The sequence below is a fragment of the Procambarus clarkii genome, chromosome 34, assembly GCF_040958095.1.
Source record: "Procambarus clarkii isolate CNS0578487 chromosome 34, FALCON_Pclarkii_2.0, whole genome shotgun sequence".
NCBI lineage: Eukaryota > Metazoa > Arthropoda > Malacostraca > Decapoda > Cambaridae > Procambarus > Procambarus clarkii.
The window spans coordinates 43,087,199-43,105,098 of NC_091183.1; the positions used below are offsets into that span (position 1 = coordinate 43,087,199).

A 17,900-nucleotide genomic window follows, 5' to 3' on the forward strand; every position below is an offset into this window, starting at 1 on the left:
TGCGTGAGTGCGTGCGAGCGTGCGTGTATAAAAGACGAGGTTGATGTTTGCAGGAGACCTGGATTACATTCGTAGTGTCTGTTACCCAAATCATATAATTTAGAGTATTTTGAGAGGAATCAGGTTTCTGTATCGCTTACTGTATCTGCCTTACTGTATCTTACTGTAGCTGCTTCTATATCGCTTTTTTGTATCTGCCTCGGCACCGTATTGAGGGGTTGCTAATAGGAAGTCACCAGCATGAGGAGCTGCTAAAGATCTTTTAAGAGTATTGGAAGATCGAAACTAGGTATACTTAAGATCATATTTAAGATCATTTGACCTTTAGATCTAAATGCCAAATGTCAAAAATCTTTAAAACTTGAACGTTTGCAAGTATTGGTTGTTATAAAACAACTGGGAATTACCAATTAATTTGATGATTTCCCCGAAAAAAATGATGAAATGCAGATTCATATGTGTTAGCTGTGAACGACTTCGTTCGGTGGTTTTATTCATTACCCGATGATTGGAAATGGTTTGGCCGCGTGCAGAATAAGACGCCCCTGGATTCCATGAGTTCATTTACATGAGAAGTGCAGTTGATGCCTGGCCGCATATTTTGCCATTGATGATTGGCGCCAGCGCATTCCACCCACCTATGATAAACGTGATACTGTGTGTTTGCGCATGTGTTCTCCGGTTTCCGTTCGGAGACCGTATTTCAGCACGAACAATTCTGTGGATCCGAGATTAAAATATCATTTGGTAGGGCTATCAACCACCCCCCCTACATATCCTCTCCCCCCCCCCCTCACACACACAGTGTCAATATCTCATTTAAATTCTCATAATAAGGCATCATCAGCAAATAATTTATAAATTAGACAGATAGACAGACAGACAGACAGACAGACAGACAGACAGACAGACAGACAGACAGACAGACAGACAGACAGACAGACAAAGGAAACATATTAAGATTTGAAACAACTGAAAATGCAACAAAGGAAATTGCTGATACGATGCTTTTCAGTTCTAGTGAGCCCGTCTACGGGTCGGCGCGGCCACCATCCCACCCCCCAGGCTGGTGGGTCCCGGTAGCCTTCTGCTCCCAGTCGTCTGGGACGGAGGAAAGAGGACGGTGGAACGGAAGTGGTTAAGACGGAAAAGGAAGCGAAGAAGGGAAGAGGTTAACCATGCACGCGGAATGAAATTAAACGGAGAGGATGATTCAAGAGACACAGGGGGGATGAGACGAAGGAAGATATGTGGAGAAATGAACGGAGGAAGGAGACAGAGGGTATGGGGGGGGGGGGGGGTAGGGGGGGGTATTTGGGGGGGGGGGGTTTGGAGCCACTGACCACCATCCCTGTTTCTCCCACTGAGAGTAACCACCACCCAACTACACCACCAACTACTACTACTACTACTATCACCCACCATCAGGTCAAAATGTCTCATCCGGTAAAAAAATTGCAAATAAAACACCCAGGACAGGAAATCCCCATCACCAGCAACCACTACCAGTTCCACTACCACTACATGCACCAGTACCAGCACCCGCGACGCACAGATATTGTCTCCTCGCTGCTGAGCATGATACAGGCGTGAGCACCATCATGAAAATAGGGACTATTAGCTTGCCTCGTAATTGGAAGGGGGGTCCCACTGCGGCTGGATGTGAACTGCACGAAGCATTAGAAGGAAGCGACCCTATCTCTTTATTCTTAACCCCACGACCGCCACCACCCGTTCCGTCCCTCTCCCCTCCCATCCCACCATCCCTTCCCTCCCCCCCCTCCCACAATCCCTTCCTCCCTTCCCCCCCCCCTCCTCCTCCCCGACACACACACACACACACACCAATTACAGAAATTGTCACGTTCTTGTCGGAAGGGAAGCAGGCAGTGCAGCATCCACGCTACCTCTCCCACTCTCCCTCCCTCACTCTCCCTCCTACCATACACTCTCCCTCTTTCCTTGCATGCGCACTCTCAATAAATCTCCCTCTATAATTCTCTCACTCCATATTTTCTTCCACCGATCACTCTCCCTTATAATCTCCCTCTCGACCAATGTACACTCTCCCTCACTCTCCTCCCTTATACATGTTCAATCCATTCACCTGTTCAGATAGTTTTTGTTACTATGTGTACAATAGTACAAAGATTGCCGTTGTAAGCAATTAAATAGTAGTACTTTGTACTATTCACTTAATAGCTGTCGGAAAAAATTAAATTAAAAACATACTTCAATATTCCTAGGCCTAGTATAGCACACATATGTACTATATTAGGCCTCAGATATCGTGTATTAGGCCTAGGAGGGTTAGGTTAGGTTAGTTTAATTCGTCTTTGCAAAATGAGTAGAAAATAGTGTTTCGGTTCGTCTAACTCAATAGTGCCGAGTTCTACTTTCTAATTGCGTTGATATATGTACTATGGTCCTTATCGTTACTGTAAATACTTCCAAAACATGGTGACAGGTTTTACTAAGGGTAAAGTCATTAGAAATGACCCTGACAGTCCTTATCAATCGTTACCCTACTTCAGGTCATCTCAAACCTGTCCCCTAGAAGCTCCAATTATAAGCTATAATGATAAGCTATTATGATTTATTTTTCATTAGGAATCAACTTTATACATAAGAGTAAGGCCGCCAACATCTCTCCGGTGTTGAAAGATCTGATGTACTGACCCCAGCCCGTCCTCCTAAGGTTTCCAAACGTTAAGAAAACGGTCAATTTAAAGTGACCTCTTCTAAGTTATCAGAGGACCCAAAACAGAAAACGGGACAGTACGTCACTTTCGCCAGCCCCCTTCCATTTTCTAGTACGACAATTTTTGGCCTTATGTAACGCATGCGAGCGAAAAGCGACGTTCTTTGTAGGAGTACAAGTCCAACCTGAGTGTGTCAAAGTAGAGAAGAGTCGCCTCACACAGTCACAACCACTTGGGCTGGACGGTAGAGCGACGGTCTCGCGTCATGCAGGTCGGCGTTCAATCCCGACCGTCCAAGTGGTTGGGCAACATTCCTTCCCCCCCCCCCCCCCGTCCCAAATCCTTATCCTGACCCCTTCCCAGTGCTATATAGTCATAATGACTTGGTGCTTTCCCCCTGATAGTTCCCTTCCCTTCCTCACACAGTTCTGTACCTTGTCCTGAATTTAGATCGAAGAAGCAGGTGATGCCAGACCATCCAGGAACGTTATGCACATTTAAGATTGGAGTGAACCTGTGCTTCATTAAAAAGTTTTGCAACCCCTGCTGTCTAGAAGATTGGAAATGCGCATTAGAGTTGTAAGTTTCTTGGCTACCTTATCTGCTTGATTCACCTCTTGGCTCTTCCTGGCCATTTCCTATATCTTAGCTGCTCCCCTACTGAGTGGAGCAGCTAAGGTGCGCCACTCAGCACCTCAGGTTAAGTTAAGTAATGCTAGGCTAAGTTCAGCTTAGTCTAGACAAACGTATGCTACGCTGTTTGGATAGATTACGTTAGGCTACGTAAGGTTAGGCTAAGTTAGGTTATGCCAGGGGTAAGTTAGGTTATGCCAGGGGTAAGTTAGGTTATGCCAGTTTTTTTTTTTTTTTCATTTTTTTTTTATTTTTTTTTTTATTATTTTCTACCACAGAAGTGGCCACACATTTACAATGCTAACCAGCATATTATGCCAGAGGTAAGTTACGATGGATTAGGTTAGGTTAGGCTAAGCTAGGCTTTTGATGTGCCTGTTTCCGTCGCAATATCATGCTGTCTAGTTAATATCATGGCATGTGTTGTCTCACCCTCAAATGCATCCTGCCATATTGATGATTGCCATCCATATTGACAAAATGATTATACAGTGTTGTACTGCAGCATATTAGACAGGGATGAGACGAGGCTCCCACATGACTGACTCCGCCAGTTAGAAGTCAACAAACACTAAACTGTATCACAGTCTAGTTGATGTTGTGAGTTATGAATAGAATTTATTTCCCATCTGATCGCCTTGTCGATGAACAAACCGGGAATTTAATATCAAACACACGGCCTTTTTTCCTTCCGAGAAAAATAAAGGTTTTTCGGTATTAAATTCCCCTTGTATAAAGTAGAATGCTATCGAAGAATTACAGAACCTGTTAGTAACGGGTCAAGAGGAAAGATTGCTTATCTCAGCTCAAAGGTTATACCCTGTGTTGCAGTAGGTCAAAGGTTATGCCCTGTGTTGCAGTAGGTCAAAGGTTACACCCTGTGTTGCAGTAGGTCAAAGGTTATACCCTGTGTTACAGTTTGTGTTGATTTGTTAGTGTAGTTAACTTGCTAATGAGTTAATTCATAGAAATTTTAGACCCTTCTGTGAATATTACAAGTGAACATAGTCGGCATGGTACATACGCGTCCGCTCCTCCGGTGACACGGGCGTGAGATAAGGACAATTGTTATATTTTCAGGGATAATTAGCTATATTATTTGGCTAGGCTAAGTTAGGATAAGTTTGGTTAGGCTAAGTAAGGTTATGTTAGGCTGTTAGGATAGATTAGGTTAGGTAAGGCTAAGTTAAGTTAGGTTATGCTATGGTAAGTTGATCACTACCTACAAAAGTCTAAGAGGAATCGATAGGGTAGATAAAGATAATTATTTTTAACACGATCTCGAACCCTTGTACGCGAACAAGGGGACACAGGTGGAAACTGAGTACCCACATGAGCCACAGGGACGTTAGAAAGAACTTTTTCAATGTCAGAGTAGTTAATAAATGGAATGCATTAGGTAGTGATGTGGTAGAGGCTGACTCCATACACAGTTTCAAATGTAGATATGATAGAGCCCAGAAGGCTCAGGAATCTGTACACCTGTTGATTGACGGTTGAGAGGCGGGACCAAAGAGCCAGAGCTCAACCCCCGCAAACACAACTAGGTGAGTACAACTAGGTGAGTACACACACACACACACACACACACACACACACACACACAACTACTAAACTGGAAAAGGTTCAAAGGTTTGCCACCAGACTAGTACCCGAGCTGAGAGGTATGAGCTACAAGGAGAGACTACGGGAATTAAACCTCACTTCGTTGGAAGACAAAAGAGTTAGGGGGACATATATATATATACATATATATATATATATATATATATATATATATATATATATATATAAATATATATAAGATATATATATATATATATATATATATATATATATATATATATATATATATATATATAAATATGTATAAGATATATATATATATATATATATATATGTCGTACCTAATAGCCAGAACGCACTTCTCAGCCTACTATGCAAGGCCAAATTTGCCTAATAAGCCAAGTTTTCATGAATTAATTGTTTTTCGACTACCTAACCTACCTAACCTAACCTAACCTAACTTTTTCGGCTACCTAACCTAACCTAACCTATAGAGATAGGTTAGGTTAGGTTAGGTTAGGTAGGGTTGGTTAGGTTCGGTCATATATCTACGTTAATTTTAACTCCAATAAAAAAAAAATTGACCTCATACATAATGAAATGGGTAGCTTTATCATTTCTTAAGAAAAAAATTAGAGAAAATATATTAATTCAGAAAACTTGGCTTATTAGGCAAATTTGGCCTTGCATAGTAGGCTGAGAAGTGCGTTCTGGCTACTAGGTACGACATATATATATATATATATATATATATATATATATATATATATATATATATATATATATATATATATATATATGTCGTACCTAGTAGCCAGAACGCACTTCTCAGCCTACTATGCAAGGCCCGATTTGCCTAATAAGCCAAGTTTTCATGAATTAATTGTTTTTCGACTACCTAACCTACCTAACCTAACCTAACCTAACTTTTTCGGCTACCTAACCCAACCTAACCTATAGAGATAGGTTAGGTTAGGTTAGGTAGGGTTGGTTAGGTTCGGTCATATATCTACGTTAATTTTAACTCCAATAAAATAAAATTGACCTCATACATAAGGAAATGGGTAGCTTTATCTTTTCATAAGAAAAAAATTAGAGAAAATATATTAATTCAGGAAAACTTGGCTTATTAGGCAAATCGGGCCTTGCATAGTAGGCTGAGAAGTGCGTTCTGGCTACTAGGTACGACATATATATATATATATATATATATATATATATATATATATATATATATATATATATATATATATATATATATATATATATATATGTCGTACCTAATAGCCAGAACGCACTTCTCAGCCTACTATTCAAGGCCCGATTTGCCTAATAAGCCAAGTTTTCATGAATTAATGTTTTTTCGTCTACCTAACCTACCTAACCTAACCTAACCTAGCTTTTTTTGGCTACCTAACCTAACCTTACCTATAAATATAGGTTAGGTTAGGTTAGGTAGGGTTGGTTAGGTTCGGTCATATATCTACGTTAATTTTAACTCCAATAAAAAAAATTGACCTCATACATAGAGAAAAGGGTTGCTTTATCATTTCATAAGAAAAAAATTATAGTAAATATATTAATTCAGGAAAACTTGGCTTATTAGGCAAATCGGGCCTTGAATAGTAGGCTGAGAAGTGAGTTCTGGCTACTAGGTACGACATATATATATATATATATATATATATATATATATATATATATATATATATATATATATATATATATATATATATATATATATATATATATATATTGTACCTAGTGGCCAGAATGCACTATTTGGCCTACTATGCATGGCTTGACTTGCCTAATAGGCCATCTATATATAATTTCTTATTTTTTCCAATGAAATGATAAATCTATCCATTTCATTATGCATGAGTTCCTTATTTGTTAATTTGAGTTAAAATTAACTTAGATATATGACCAAACCTAACAACCTTACCTAACCTAACGTATCCTATCTTAACGTAACCTAAGCTAACATAACTAAGTCAACAATTTATATTCTTAATATTTTTATTCAATTTATATTCAACAATTTATTATCATTATATAATGATAATAATTCATAAAAGGCAATTAGAAACTTTTTTGAAAATAAAGAAATAAATCATTCGGCCTATTAAGCAAATCGGGCCTTGCATAGTAGGCCGAGAAATGCGTTTTGGCTGCTAGGTACGACATTTATATATATATATATATATATATATATATATATATATATATATATATATATATATATATATATATATATAGATATATATATATATATATATATATATATATATATATATATATATATATAGATATATATATATATATATATATATATATATATATATATATATATATATATATATATATATATATATATAGATACATATAACAAACCGAATTTTGCTGAAGTATTATATTTTTCAATAAAAATTTTCTTATGAAATGATAAAACTTTCCATTACATTATATATTTGGTTATTTTTTATGTTAAAACTTACATAGAAACTTGATCAAACCTAACCTAACTAACCTATCTTTACCTAACCTAACCTGGCATAATTACGAAAGTTATTCATGTTAATAATATAATATATTAATATTGTTAGAAAACAACCAAAGGAATCACTTTTAAGAAAAATATATGAAAATATCGAAAATTATCGCTCTGCCTGTTAGGCAGATCGAACCTTGCTTGTTAGGACAAGTAGTGCAGTTATGGAGGCAGGGAGAACAGGTTGGGGAAGGGGGTGGGTGGGGGGGCGGCTACAAGTATTGGTGTTGTGGTTGGAGATAGAGAGGAAGAGGAGGGAGAGAGAGGGGAGAGGGGAGAGGGAGGGAGAGAGCCAACAGCTGATGCTTCACCAAGTCACCACTCTCTTCTGGGACGCGACGAGGCACGGACAGCGTGGTAGTGGTAGTAGTGGTGGTGGTAGTGGTGGTAGTGGGTGATACTGGTACTTCACCAACCAGACCTCGATGCAATGTTGACAACTCCTCATATACGCCTCTACCTGTGCCCAGCACGAGGCGATTATCACACGAAGTTGGTTATATTTTTTTGATGAAACTTCTAAATGAAACTTCGAAGCAGAGTTCGTATAGTGTTACTGTCAGAGTTTTTGCTGACTGGAAAAAAGTTGGGGGAAGATTTCTAACGTTGTATTTGGATCTATTGATACCTGTGGGTGTATTTGCACCAGTGTGGGGGTCCATCTGAGAGTGAGGGGTCCAGCTGAGAGTGTGGGGTCCAGCTGTGAGTGTGGGGGTCCAGCTGTGAGTGTGGGGGTCCATCTGAGAGTGAGGGGTCCATCTGAGAGTGTGGGGGTCCATCTGAGAGTGAGGGGTCCAGCTGAGAGTGTGGGGTCCAGCTGTGAGTGGGGGGGTCCAGCTGTGAGTATGGGGTCCAGCTGTGAATGTGGGGTCTAGCTGAGAGTGTGGGGTCCAGCTGAGAGTGTGGGGTCCAGCTGTGAGTGTGGGGTCCAGCTGAGAGTGTGGGGTCCAGCTGAGAGTGTGGGGTCCAGCTGAGAGTGTGGGGTCCAGCTGAGAGTGTGGGGTCCAGCTGAGAGTGTGGGGTCCAGCTGAGAGTGTGGGGTCCAGCTGAGAGTGTGGGGTCCAGCTGAGAGTGTGGGGGTCTATCTGAGAGTGTGGGGTCCAGCTGAGAATGTGGGGTCCAGCTGTAAGTGGGGTCCAGCTGAGAGTGTGGGGGTCCATCTGAGAGTGTGGGGTCCAGCTGAGAGTGTGGGGGTCCAGCTGTGAGTGTGGGGTCCATCTGAGAGTGTGGGGTCCAGCTGAGAGTGTGGGGGTCCAGCTGTGAGTGTGGGGTCCATCTGAGAGTGTGGGGTCCAGCTGAGAGTGTGAGGGTCCAGCTGTGAGTGTGGGGTCCAGCTGAGAGTGTGGGGTCCAGCTGAGAGTGTGGGGTCCATCTGAGAGTGTGGGGGTCCATCTGAGAGTGTGGGGTCCATCTGAGAGTGTGGGGGTCCAGCAGCGAGTGTGGGGTCCAGCTGAGAGTGTGGGGGTCCAGCTGAGAGTGAGGAGGTCCAGCTGTGAGTGAGGAGGTCCAGCTGAGAGTGAGGAGGTCCAGCTGAGAGTGAGGAGGGGGGGGGGGACCAGCTATGGATGTATGGGAACGGTTACAGGCCTGTTGCAGGTCGACGTTCGAGCTCCGATGGTCCAAGAAAGATTAGCAGCGTTCTTTCACTACTAAACTCATTTAAGTTGATTGAATGAACAATGAAAACAAATTTTAAATTGAAAATAAATAACACGAATAAATTATTCATGTTATTATACAATACACAGTTTAAGGTTATACAACAGGCCGACTATACTGCAGATTTTTTTTTTTTTTGCGTGAAATTATTTTGTCCCCGAAAACATCTGACAGACAGGAGCAGGTGATGACAGACAGACAGTCAGATCTCTTCGCCACTCACTCAAAAACACATCTGATTTACTCAGCCCGCAAACGTACGACCCCAAGCAACCCGCCTAACCCATTGAAGCCAGGCATAGACAGCGTCAGTATTGCATTGCTTTCGTTTGCACCCATTCGTCGCATTTTGTAACGAATTGGTCGATTCGTTGAACGAATAACGACGTATTTGCCAAGAAGACGAGTTGCTCAACGCACACTGACGTCTGGTGGACGGTCTTGATAGACGTCGTTGAGTGAATCGTATTTTAGTGAATCGTATTTTTCAAGAGAATCGTATTTTTCAAGAGAATCGTATTTTAGTGAATCGTATTTTTCAAGAGAATCGTATTTTTGTGAATCGTATTTTTCAAGAGAATCATATTTTTTGTGAATCGTATTTTTCAAGAGAATCGTATTTTTGTGAATCGTATTTTTCAAGAGAATCGTATTTTTCAAGAAAATCGTATTTTTGTGAATCGTATTTTTCAAGAGAATCGTATTTTTGTGAATCGTATTTTTACCGAAATAATAATAATAATAATAATAATAATTTTCGAGTGTCGTTGGTCAGTATTGTCAATCCTCAACAACCCTAAATCCTAACCCAGGGCCAAGACTCATCAGTCATCTCCTTACGAAATCTGTACATCATTTTTGCAATCATGGCGGCATTGTTTACAGTTATTGAACATCGTGTAAAGGTCGAAGCTTCACAACCCCTAAGGTTATTATTGTTATGAACAACCTCGTTTGGTTTGGGTGTCATAACTGTTTAGTAAATGACAAAAAAATAAGCCTCTATGATTGAGGAAAGATAGACAGGTTTCGTATAGGTGCTTGCGTATACGCTTACTGAATCCATTGCATGGTTGCACGGCGCACTAGGACATGAGGCGGAATATTGCACTAAGCCTAACTCAACCCCTACGATTTTTTTTTATTATTATCGATTAGTAAAGACTGCCATTAAAGGGAATATTGACGGCACATATATCATTCCATGAACAGAAAATGAGTTGTTTCCCAACCACTTGGGCTGGACGGTAGAGCGACGGTCTCGCTTCATGCAGGTCGGCGTTCAATCCCCGACCGTCCATAAGTGGTCGGGCACCATTCCTTCCACCTCCCTATCCCATCCCAAATCCTTATCCTGATCCCTTCCAAGTGCTATATAGTCGTAATGGCTAGGCACTTTCCCCCTGATAATTCCATCCATCCTCGTGTTAAGCTAATATTGACTCGTTAGTATTGATCGACGTTCGTATGAGCAATTTCTCCCTTTATTTCCATTGATTTAATTTCTTCAGTCGATTTGTACGTGTCATGATCAATAATATTAATCCACAAAATTTGACCCACAAAAATTAATCCACAATAATATTATATTCCACAAAATTTGAGGTTTTGGTCAGAGGATAAGTTGTATTTTAGCGGATAATTAACTATCCAGCTTCCTCGTGGATGTGAACGGATTCAGTGGATGTGTAATTCTCCTGTTTAATTCTTTCATAACCTTCCAGCTTCCTGTGGATGTGAAACTTGCAGTGAATGTGTAGTTTCCAGTGAATGTGTATCTTTGGGGGCTGTAATACGTGCTTTCTCCGATTTTTTTTAACCAAGATGAAGAGATACACAATAGAAAGCAACACTATTATGTGTACTACTTATATATAGAAAGTAAAAAAAAGTGAAGAAAAAAAATATTTAAAGGCCTGCACAAAAGTAGATCTTTTCTGAATTAGTGATAAAAGTTAAAAAAAAGGTTTTCATTGAAGATTTATGGACACGTGAACACGAGTGAGCTAAAAGGCAGTGGAAAAAAAAGGTCGACATTTAAGCCAGTGAAATTCAGTAGTCATAGAAGAGAAACACCATTTGTTGTGGTGGAGGAGAGATAGGAGGATCAGGTGTGTGAGGGTGTAACTACAATCAGGTGTGAGGGGGCCCAGCAGAGGGAAAGAGAACTGCAGTGAAAATTCAGTAGCCTCACTGCACCAGTGATCCCTGGAGTGAACTCTGCCCCTCTGAGACCACAAGCCAGATCCATACCACCCGCTTGAAGAGGAAAAAAAATATTAGCTCTTGAGCTTGGTATGATGGAGTTTATTCCGTTACGAAATCCTCGTCCATCAATCCACCAGATGTCGATTCACTACTAACCCTATTTACTCTCGCCTGTAACAAGCAATCAGTGTGAACCCGAACCGCTCAACACATTAGTCCTCTCAAACAAGCGACTGACCATGCCCTCAGAGGGCACTAACAGCCTTACAAGAGACCACAAACAAGGCCTTCCAAAGGCTCTGTAACCAACGATAAGTTAAGCTCCTCTGTGTGAGTGTGGGGGGATCGGGTGCATGGACACTACAAGGTGGGAAACGGTGCCTTTCAACCTATTCTCGCTGCCTGGCCATGTTATAGCCGAGGGCTGGTCGCCTCGTGTGGCCGGTGAGGCGAGGGAGGAAGCATGTCAGCACGGTGCGTGGGGCCGCCGGCTGACCTCCCCCAGCATGAAGAACACCACACCCAACATAACCTTCCCTTCCAAACATCTTAGAATACCAGGTGAGTGGTGCAGACGTTGTTGTAATGGCTCCTGGGTTTTGTGCCTTGCAATGGGGTGGATGTTGCAAATGGGTGAGGTGGGGAGGAGGGGGTGATGTTGCAGGTGGATGCTGCTTCCACATCTTTAAAACCAACCTTTTAGTAGGGACAGTATCAGATGCTCATTGCCATTGTAGGTTGTGGTGGTGGTGGAGATGGGGAAGTTGGTTTAGCGGCGTGGGGGTAGAGTGGTGGTGGTGTGGGAGGGTTGTGGTGGTGGTGTAGGTGAGTGTGGTGGCTGGGAGGGGGAGGGGATTCTCTGGACCTGGGCTTGAGGGGGTGGGGGGGTGGGGGTAGACCCCGTGAAGAGGGGAGGCGTGTCTTGGGCACACGTGCGGCCCGTCACCCGTGTACACTCACACCCGACATTTACATATGTGTCGTCGCTAACAACATCACCCGGATGACGAGAGTGCCTCTTGTTGTCCAGCTGGGTTATAAGGGGGTTATACTCTTGTTTCTCTCTCTCTCTCTCTGTCTGTCTCTCTGTCTCTCTGTCTCTCTCTCTCCCTCTCCCTCTCCCTCTCCCTCTCTCTCTCTCTCTCCCTCTCCCTCTCCCTCTCCCTCTCTCTCTCTCTCTCCCTCTCCCTCTCCCTCTCCCTCTCTCTCTCTCTCTCTCTCTCTCTCTCTCTCTCTCTCTCTCTCTCTCTCTCTCTCTCTCTCTCTCTCTCTCTCTCTCTCTCTCTCTCTCTCTCTCTCTCTCTCTCTCTCTCTCTCTCTCTCTCTCTCTCTCTCTCTCTCTCTCTCTCTCTCTCTCTCTCTCTCTCTCTCTCTCACTGTTATAGCTAAATCTAATACGTGGATAACAGCGAGAAGTAATATCCAGTTTTAAAAAGATTACTTACCTGGATACAATATAATGGAGCGTAGTTTTGAGATTAATTTTACCAATTTTTTAATAGTTGATCTATTTATCAAAACCTGTCTGTTGGTTTGTGTGCTGTTGGGAGGCTAGATGCTTGGGGCAAGCACTTCAAAACTTTCCAGGATTAATGATGATTTTATCGGGAGTGTAAAAGGTGGGTTATGGTCGGCCCTGTGCCCCCCCTGAAGTGGGGTTTGGTCCAATGCTCCTCCCTCACGAAGTCTCTGGATGTGAAATGTTCTGCTCCGAAGCCATAGACTTTAGCATAGCAGATGACAAATTTCCATTTTAGGGACAGCCATTTGGTTACAGGGATTTGGGGAGGAGAGGGAGGGTGCGGGCTGGGTAAGTGCAGCAGGGGAGCAGTGAGAGTATGTTTCGGGAAAGAGATGTGAGAGGGTGTGTGTTGTGACAGGAAACTAGGACCCTGAGTAACTCGTATAGTACAGGATATATATATATATATATATATATATATATATATATATATATATATATATATATATAAAATACCAGTGATCAGTAAGGATCCACAAGGTCTTCTCTGAGTGCTCCTTATTTTCTTCTCCAAGGCTGTAGGTCCCTACACTTGCACCAAAGGAGGTGGTACCCCTTTTAGTTTAAATATATATATATATATATATATATATATATATATATATATATATATATATATATATATATATATATATAATATATATATATATATATATATATATATATATATATATATATATATATATATATATATATATATACATATAAATATTATAGGCTCTGGATATATTTGGGGTGGGGAAGAGGCAAAATGAAGACCTTGGTCCAGGGTCTGAAACTGGTTAGGTTATGCACCTCGATGTTTTCCGCAGAAAATGATCTGTCAATCACTTTACATCCAAGACCCCATCAAAGATTGACGGCACTACAGGCTCTGGACAGCGAAGGTACGGAACCCAGTTACTTGACAGGTGAGCAGGTAAACAGCCCGGCCTCACAAACTGATGGCGTTCGATTATTTCTCGAACAGTAGGTCGTTGTAAGCTCGGCCGCCGCATTAACGAGCCTGCACTGAGGACTAGTTGGAGTCTTTATGCAAGGGAAAGTGCTGCCATTTTCTCCATAGGCAAAGTACTTTGATTTATATACTTTGTATATATATATATTTTGAATGTTTTATGCATTATGTTGTGTATAGCGGCATGTGATTTGTTTCCGTTCTTCTGATTGGGTTCGAACAAGTAATATTATACACAGCTGTTTGATAAATACTGTGCTCTGTTAATGACAGCTTTGTCAAGTATCGTCTCAGGTGTGTATCTGAGACGATATTTCAGGTGTGTGTACCTGAGACGGGACCTCAGGTGTGTACCTGAGACGGGACCTCAGGTGTGTGCCTGAGACGATACCTCAGGTGTGTGCCTGAGACGGGACCTCAGGTGTGTACCTGTGACGATACCTCAGGTGTGTACCTGAGACGATACCTCAGGTGTGTACCTGAGACGATACCTCAGGTGTGTACCTGAGACGATACCTCAGGTGTGTACCTGAGACGGGACCTCAGGTGTGTACCTGAGACGATACCTCAGGTGTGTACCTGAGACGATACCTCAGGTGTGTACCTGAACCCAGGCCTGAATTTTTCCCATAGGAAAACCCGGATATCGTAAGGACCTCTTAACACATCTTTGTTCTTAACTCTGCGAATGAACCCCTAGGAGAATGACCTTGTTTCCTGAAGAGCCAATTGGCACGGGTGGTTTTAAATCACTTTAAGAGTCACGGGGAAGTTAAATAGTAGTGTTAATTAGACCATTCTCAAGGTTAATGATGTTAATTTAAGCTTCATTGTAGTAGTTGTCCGTATCCTTGATATACGTACTCTTAGGCACTTATGTATGTATAGATGCATGAATATGTATATATATATATATATATATATATATACAGAAAAACCCACATGTGAAAAATAGAGAATGCTAAACGCATTTTCGGCTCAATTCGGAATCATCAGATTTAGAATGATTCTAAAATGCTCTGATGAAGGCGAATTGAACCGTAAACGCGTTTAGCATTCTCTGTTTGTATACATGTATGTATAGATGCATGAATACGCATACATGTATGTGCTGCGCCATATCTGTGCTCTAACTCTTGTGATAAGTTGCTCTGGCTGGGTTAAATTTATGACGATATCTCTTGTCATGCGCGACATGTCAGTCATATATGACAGTCTGCCTACCTCAGTCTAATAATAAATTATAAAATGTTATATAATGAAGTGTTGTCGCTGGTATATCACGCCGGTATACGTAAGTGTATCACGTCGGTATACACGAATGTTTCACGTCAGTATACACGAATATACACACGGAGGTATTGGAGAGGATGCATATATATTAGACAGAATATATATATATATATATATATATATACATTGACCCGATATAGACCAATCATATCTTGGCATGTGTGGCTCTGTGCCACGCTGAGCGCCGCAGGGAAGGTGCCAATCCTCAGCATGGCACTCAAGTTTCGATTGGATCCCCTCCTTCACGACACTCACAATCCTCTCAAGAGATTGTATTTTATTCTGGTCACCCCCAGGACTGGGTCCATCAACCCCCCTCCCCCCCCACAATCTTCCCATATTGTCCTTGGCTTGGCCAGTGGTGGGTGTGGTGGTGGGGTAGTTAGTGGTGGGTGTGCTGCTGTAACCAGTGGTGGAAGTAGTGCTGTAACCAGGGTTCTAGGTCATGTAACCCATGCTATAACACCCACGTTGTAAATGGGTTACAACCGACAAGTCAGACCCGTGTTAATTTCTCGATTAAATTCATATATATCCACGTTGAAATTGGCCATTAAGTTAGTGTAGGTTAAGTTAGGCTAGGTTTAAGTACATTTACATTTTGGAAGGGTGGTGAGGAAGTTGCTATCTGACTTAAGCATTAACTACTCAAGACACATCAACCACAGTCGTTAGTGATGATTTTAAGTTATGTAAACATAATTCATATTTATCCCTTGAGCGAAAGATTGAGCGCTGCTCTCTTACCCCTCCCTATCCCTGCCTATCCCTGCCTACCCATTTAGTCCTGTCAATTATATAATGGGTGAGTGGCTGCGGCGTGTCCACTCACTCTCCCCCATTGTTCAAGACGTGTCTCTTTTTCCTCCAGTTTTCGACCTTTTCCGACCAAAAAAAAAAAAAAGCATATCTTTTGTCTGCTGTTTTGTCTGCTGTTTTGTCCCTTTTATTTATATTTGTGTCGGACTGTCGACATGAATAGACGACGGAACCCGGATGTCCATCTTGTCTCAAGCCAATGAGAAAGATATTATATTGGCACAGTGCAACTTCGTCAGCCTCAGACGCATCTTTGGTAGGGGGGGAGGGAGGGGGAGGGGAGCTATGAGGGGAAAGCGCCAGGTCATTACGACTATATATAGCACTATATATATAGGAAGGGTGGTATAGACAGATATGGTGATAAGGCTACGCGTTCATGTAGCTTCAACTTAAGTGGGTCTTGAACTTGAATGGGTCTTTAAGTTCAAATCTTCAGTTTAAAGCTCGAGGGTGTATTTAACTCCCACGGATTATAAAATACAAAGTTGGCTGACATTATTGTTCTTTAAATGTACAGGACAGTACAAGAGAACATGCAGAGGTCAGTACAGGTCAGTACAGGACAGTACAGGTCAGTACAGGACAGTAGAGGGCAGAGGTCAGTACAGGACAGTAGAGGACAGAGGTCAGTACAGGACAGTAGAGGACAGAGGTCAGTACAGGACAGTAGAGGGCAGAGGTCAGTACAGAACAGTAGAGGACAGAGGTCAGTACAGGACAGTAGAGGACAGAGGTCAGTACAGGACAGTACAGGTCAGTACAGGACAGTAGAGGGCAGAGGTCAGTACAGGACAGTACAGGACAGTACAGGTCAGTACAGGACAGTAGAGGGCAGAGGTCAGTACAGGACAGTACAGGACAGAGGTCAGTACAGGTCAGTACAGGACAGTACAGGACAGTAGAGGGCAGAGGTCAGTACAGGTCAGTACAGGACAGTAGAGGGCAGAGGTCAGTACAGGACAGTACAGGACAGTAGAGGACAGAGGTCAGTACAGGATAGAGGTCAGTACAGGACAGTAGAGGACAGAGGTCAGTACAGGACAGTAGAGGACAGAGGTCAGTACAGGACAGTACAGGACAGTAGAGGACAGAGGTCAGTACAGGACAGTAGAGGACAGAGGTCAGTACAGGACAGTAGAGGACAGAGGTCAGTACAGGACAGTAGAGGACAGAGGTCAGTACAGGACAGTAGAGGACAGAGGTCAGTACAGGACAGTAGAGGACAGAGGTCAGTACAGGACAGTAGAGGACAGAGGTCAGTACAGGACAGTAGAGGACAGAGGTCAGTACAGGATAGAGGTCAGTACAGGACAGCTGAGGGCAGTGCAGTAGAGGACAGTATAGTACAGGATAGTATAGGACAGTACAGGATAGTACAGGACAGTATAGTACAGGATAGTATAAGACAGTACAGGATAGTACAGGACAGTACATAATAGTACAGGACAGTACATAATAGTACAGGACAGTACATAATAGTACAGGACAGTACATAATAGTACAGGACAGTACAGGACAGTACCAGACAGTACCAGACAGTACCAGACAGTACCGGACAGTACAGGACAGTACCAGACAGTACCAGACAGTACAGGACAGTACAGGACAGTAATAATACACAACAGAGTGATAAAGCAAGCTTCGAGGTCTGAGAAAAAGTAATCCCTAAGGAGACGGCGGGGAGCGGATTTATATTTTTTTAGGGATTAATCGACGGATCAGAGCATCACGGCCGACAGATAAATCCCATCGCAATTAAGCTCTGGGATTTTTCGTTTTTTTTTTGGCTGGAAATGTTTTTTTTTGGTATTTTTTGTTTTTTTTTGGTATTTTTTTTTGGTATTTGGTATTTTTGGTTTTGGTTTTTTGGTATTTTTTGGTATTTGGCATTTAGGAATTTATTAACGAGATAGGTTGAAGCTTGGTACCGGGGTAGGTCTGGGAGTACCGGGGTGGGTCTGGGAGTACCGGGGTGGGTCTGGG

General features: G+C 42.2%; 1 protein-coding gene across 5 annotated transcripts in view; it reads left to right on the forward strand.

Moving 5' to 3' along the window:
• LOC123762141 (band 7 protein AGAP004871) overlaps window positions 1-17,900 on the forward strand; it is a 624,034-nt gene that overhangs the window by 298,155 nt on the left and 307,979 nt on the right. The window contains exon 1 of one of the 5 annotated variants that reach the window (XM_045748510.2): window positions 10,843-11,883. The exons of the other annotated variants lie outside the window; for them this stretch is intronic. Within the exon in view, the coding sequence (XP_045604466.1) occupies window positions 11,676-11,883 (208 nt within the window). The 5' untranslated portion in view covers window positions 10,843-11,675. Of the gene's footprint in view, window positions 1-10,842; window positions 11,884-17,900 lie in introns of those variants that run through there. 5 annotated transcript variants of the gene reach the window in all.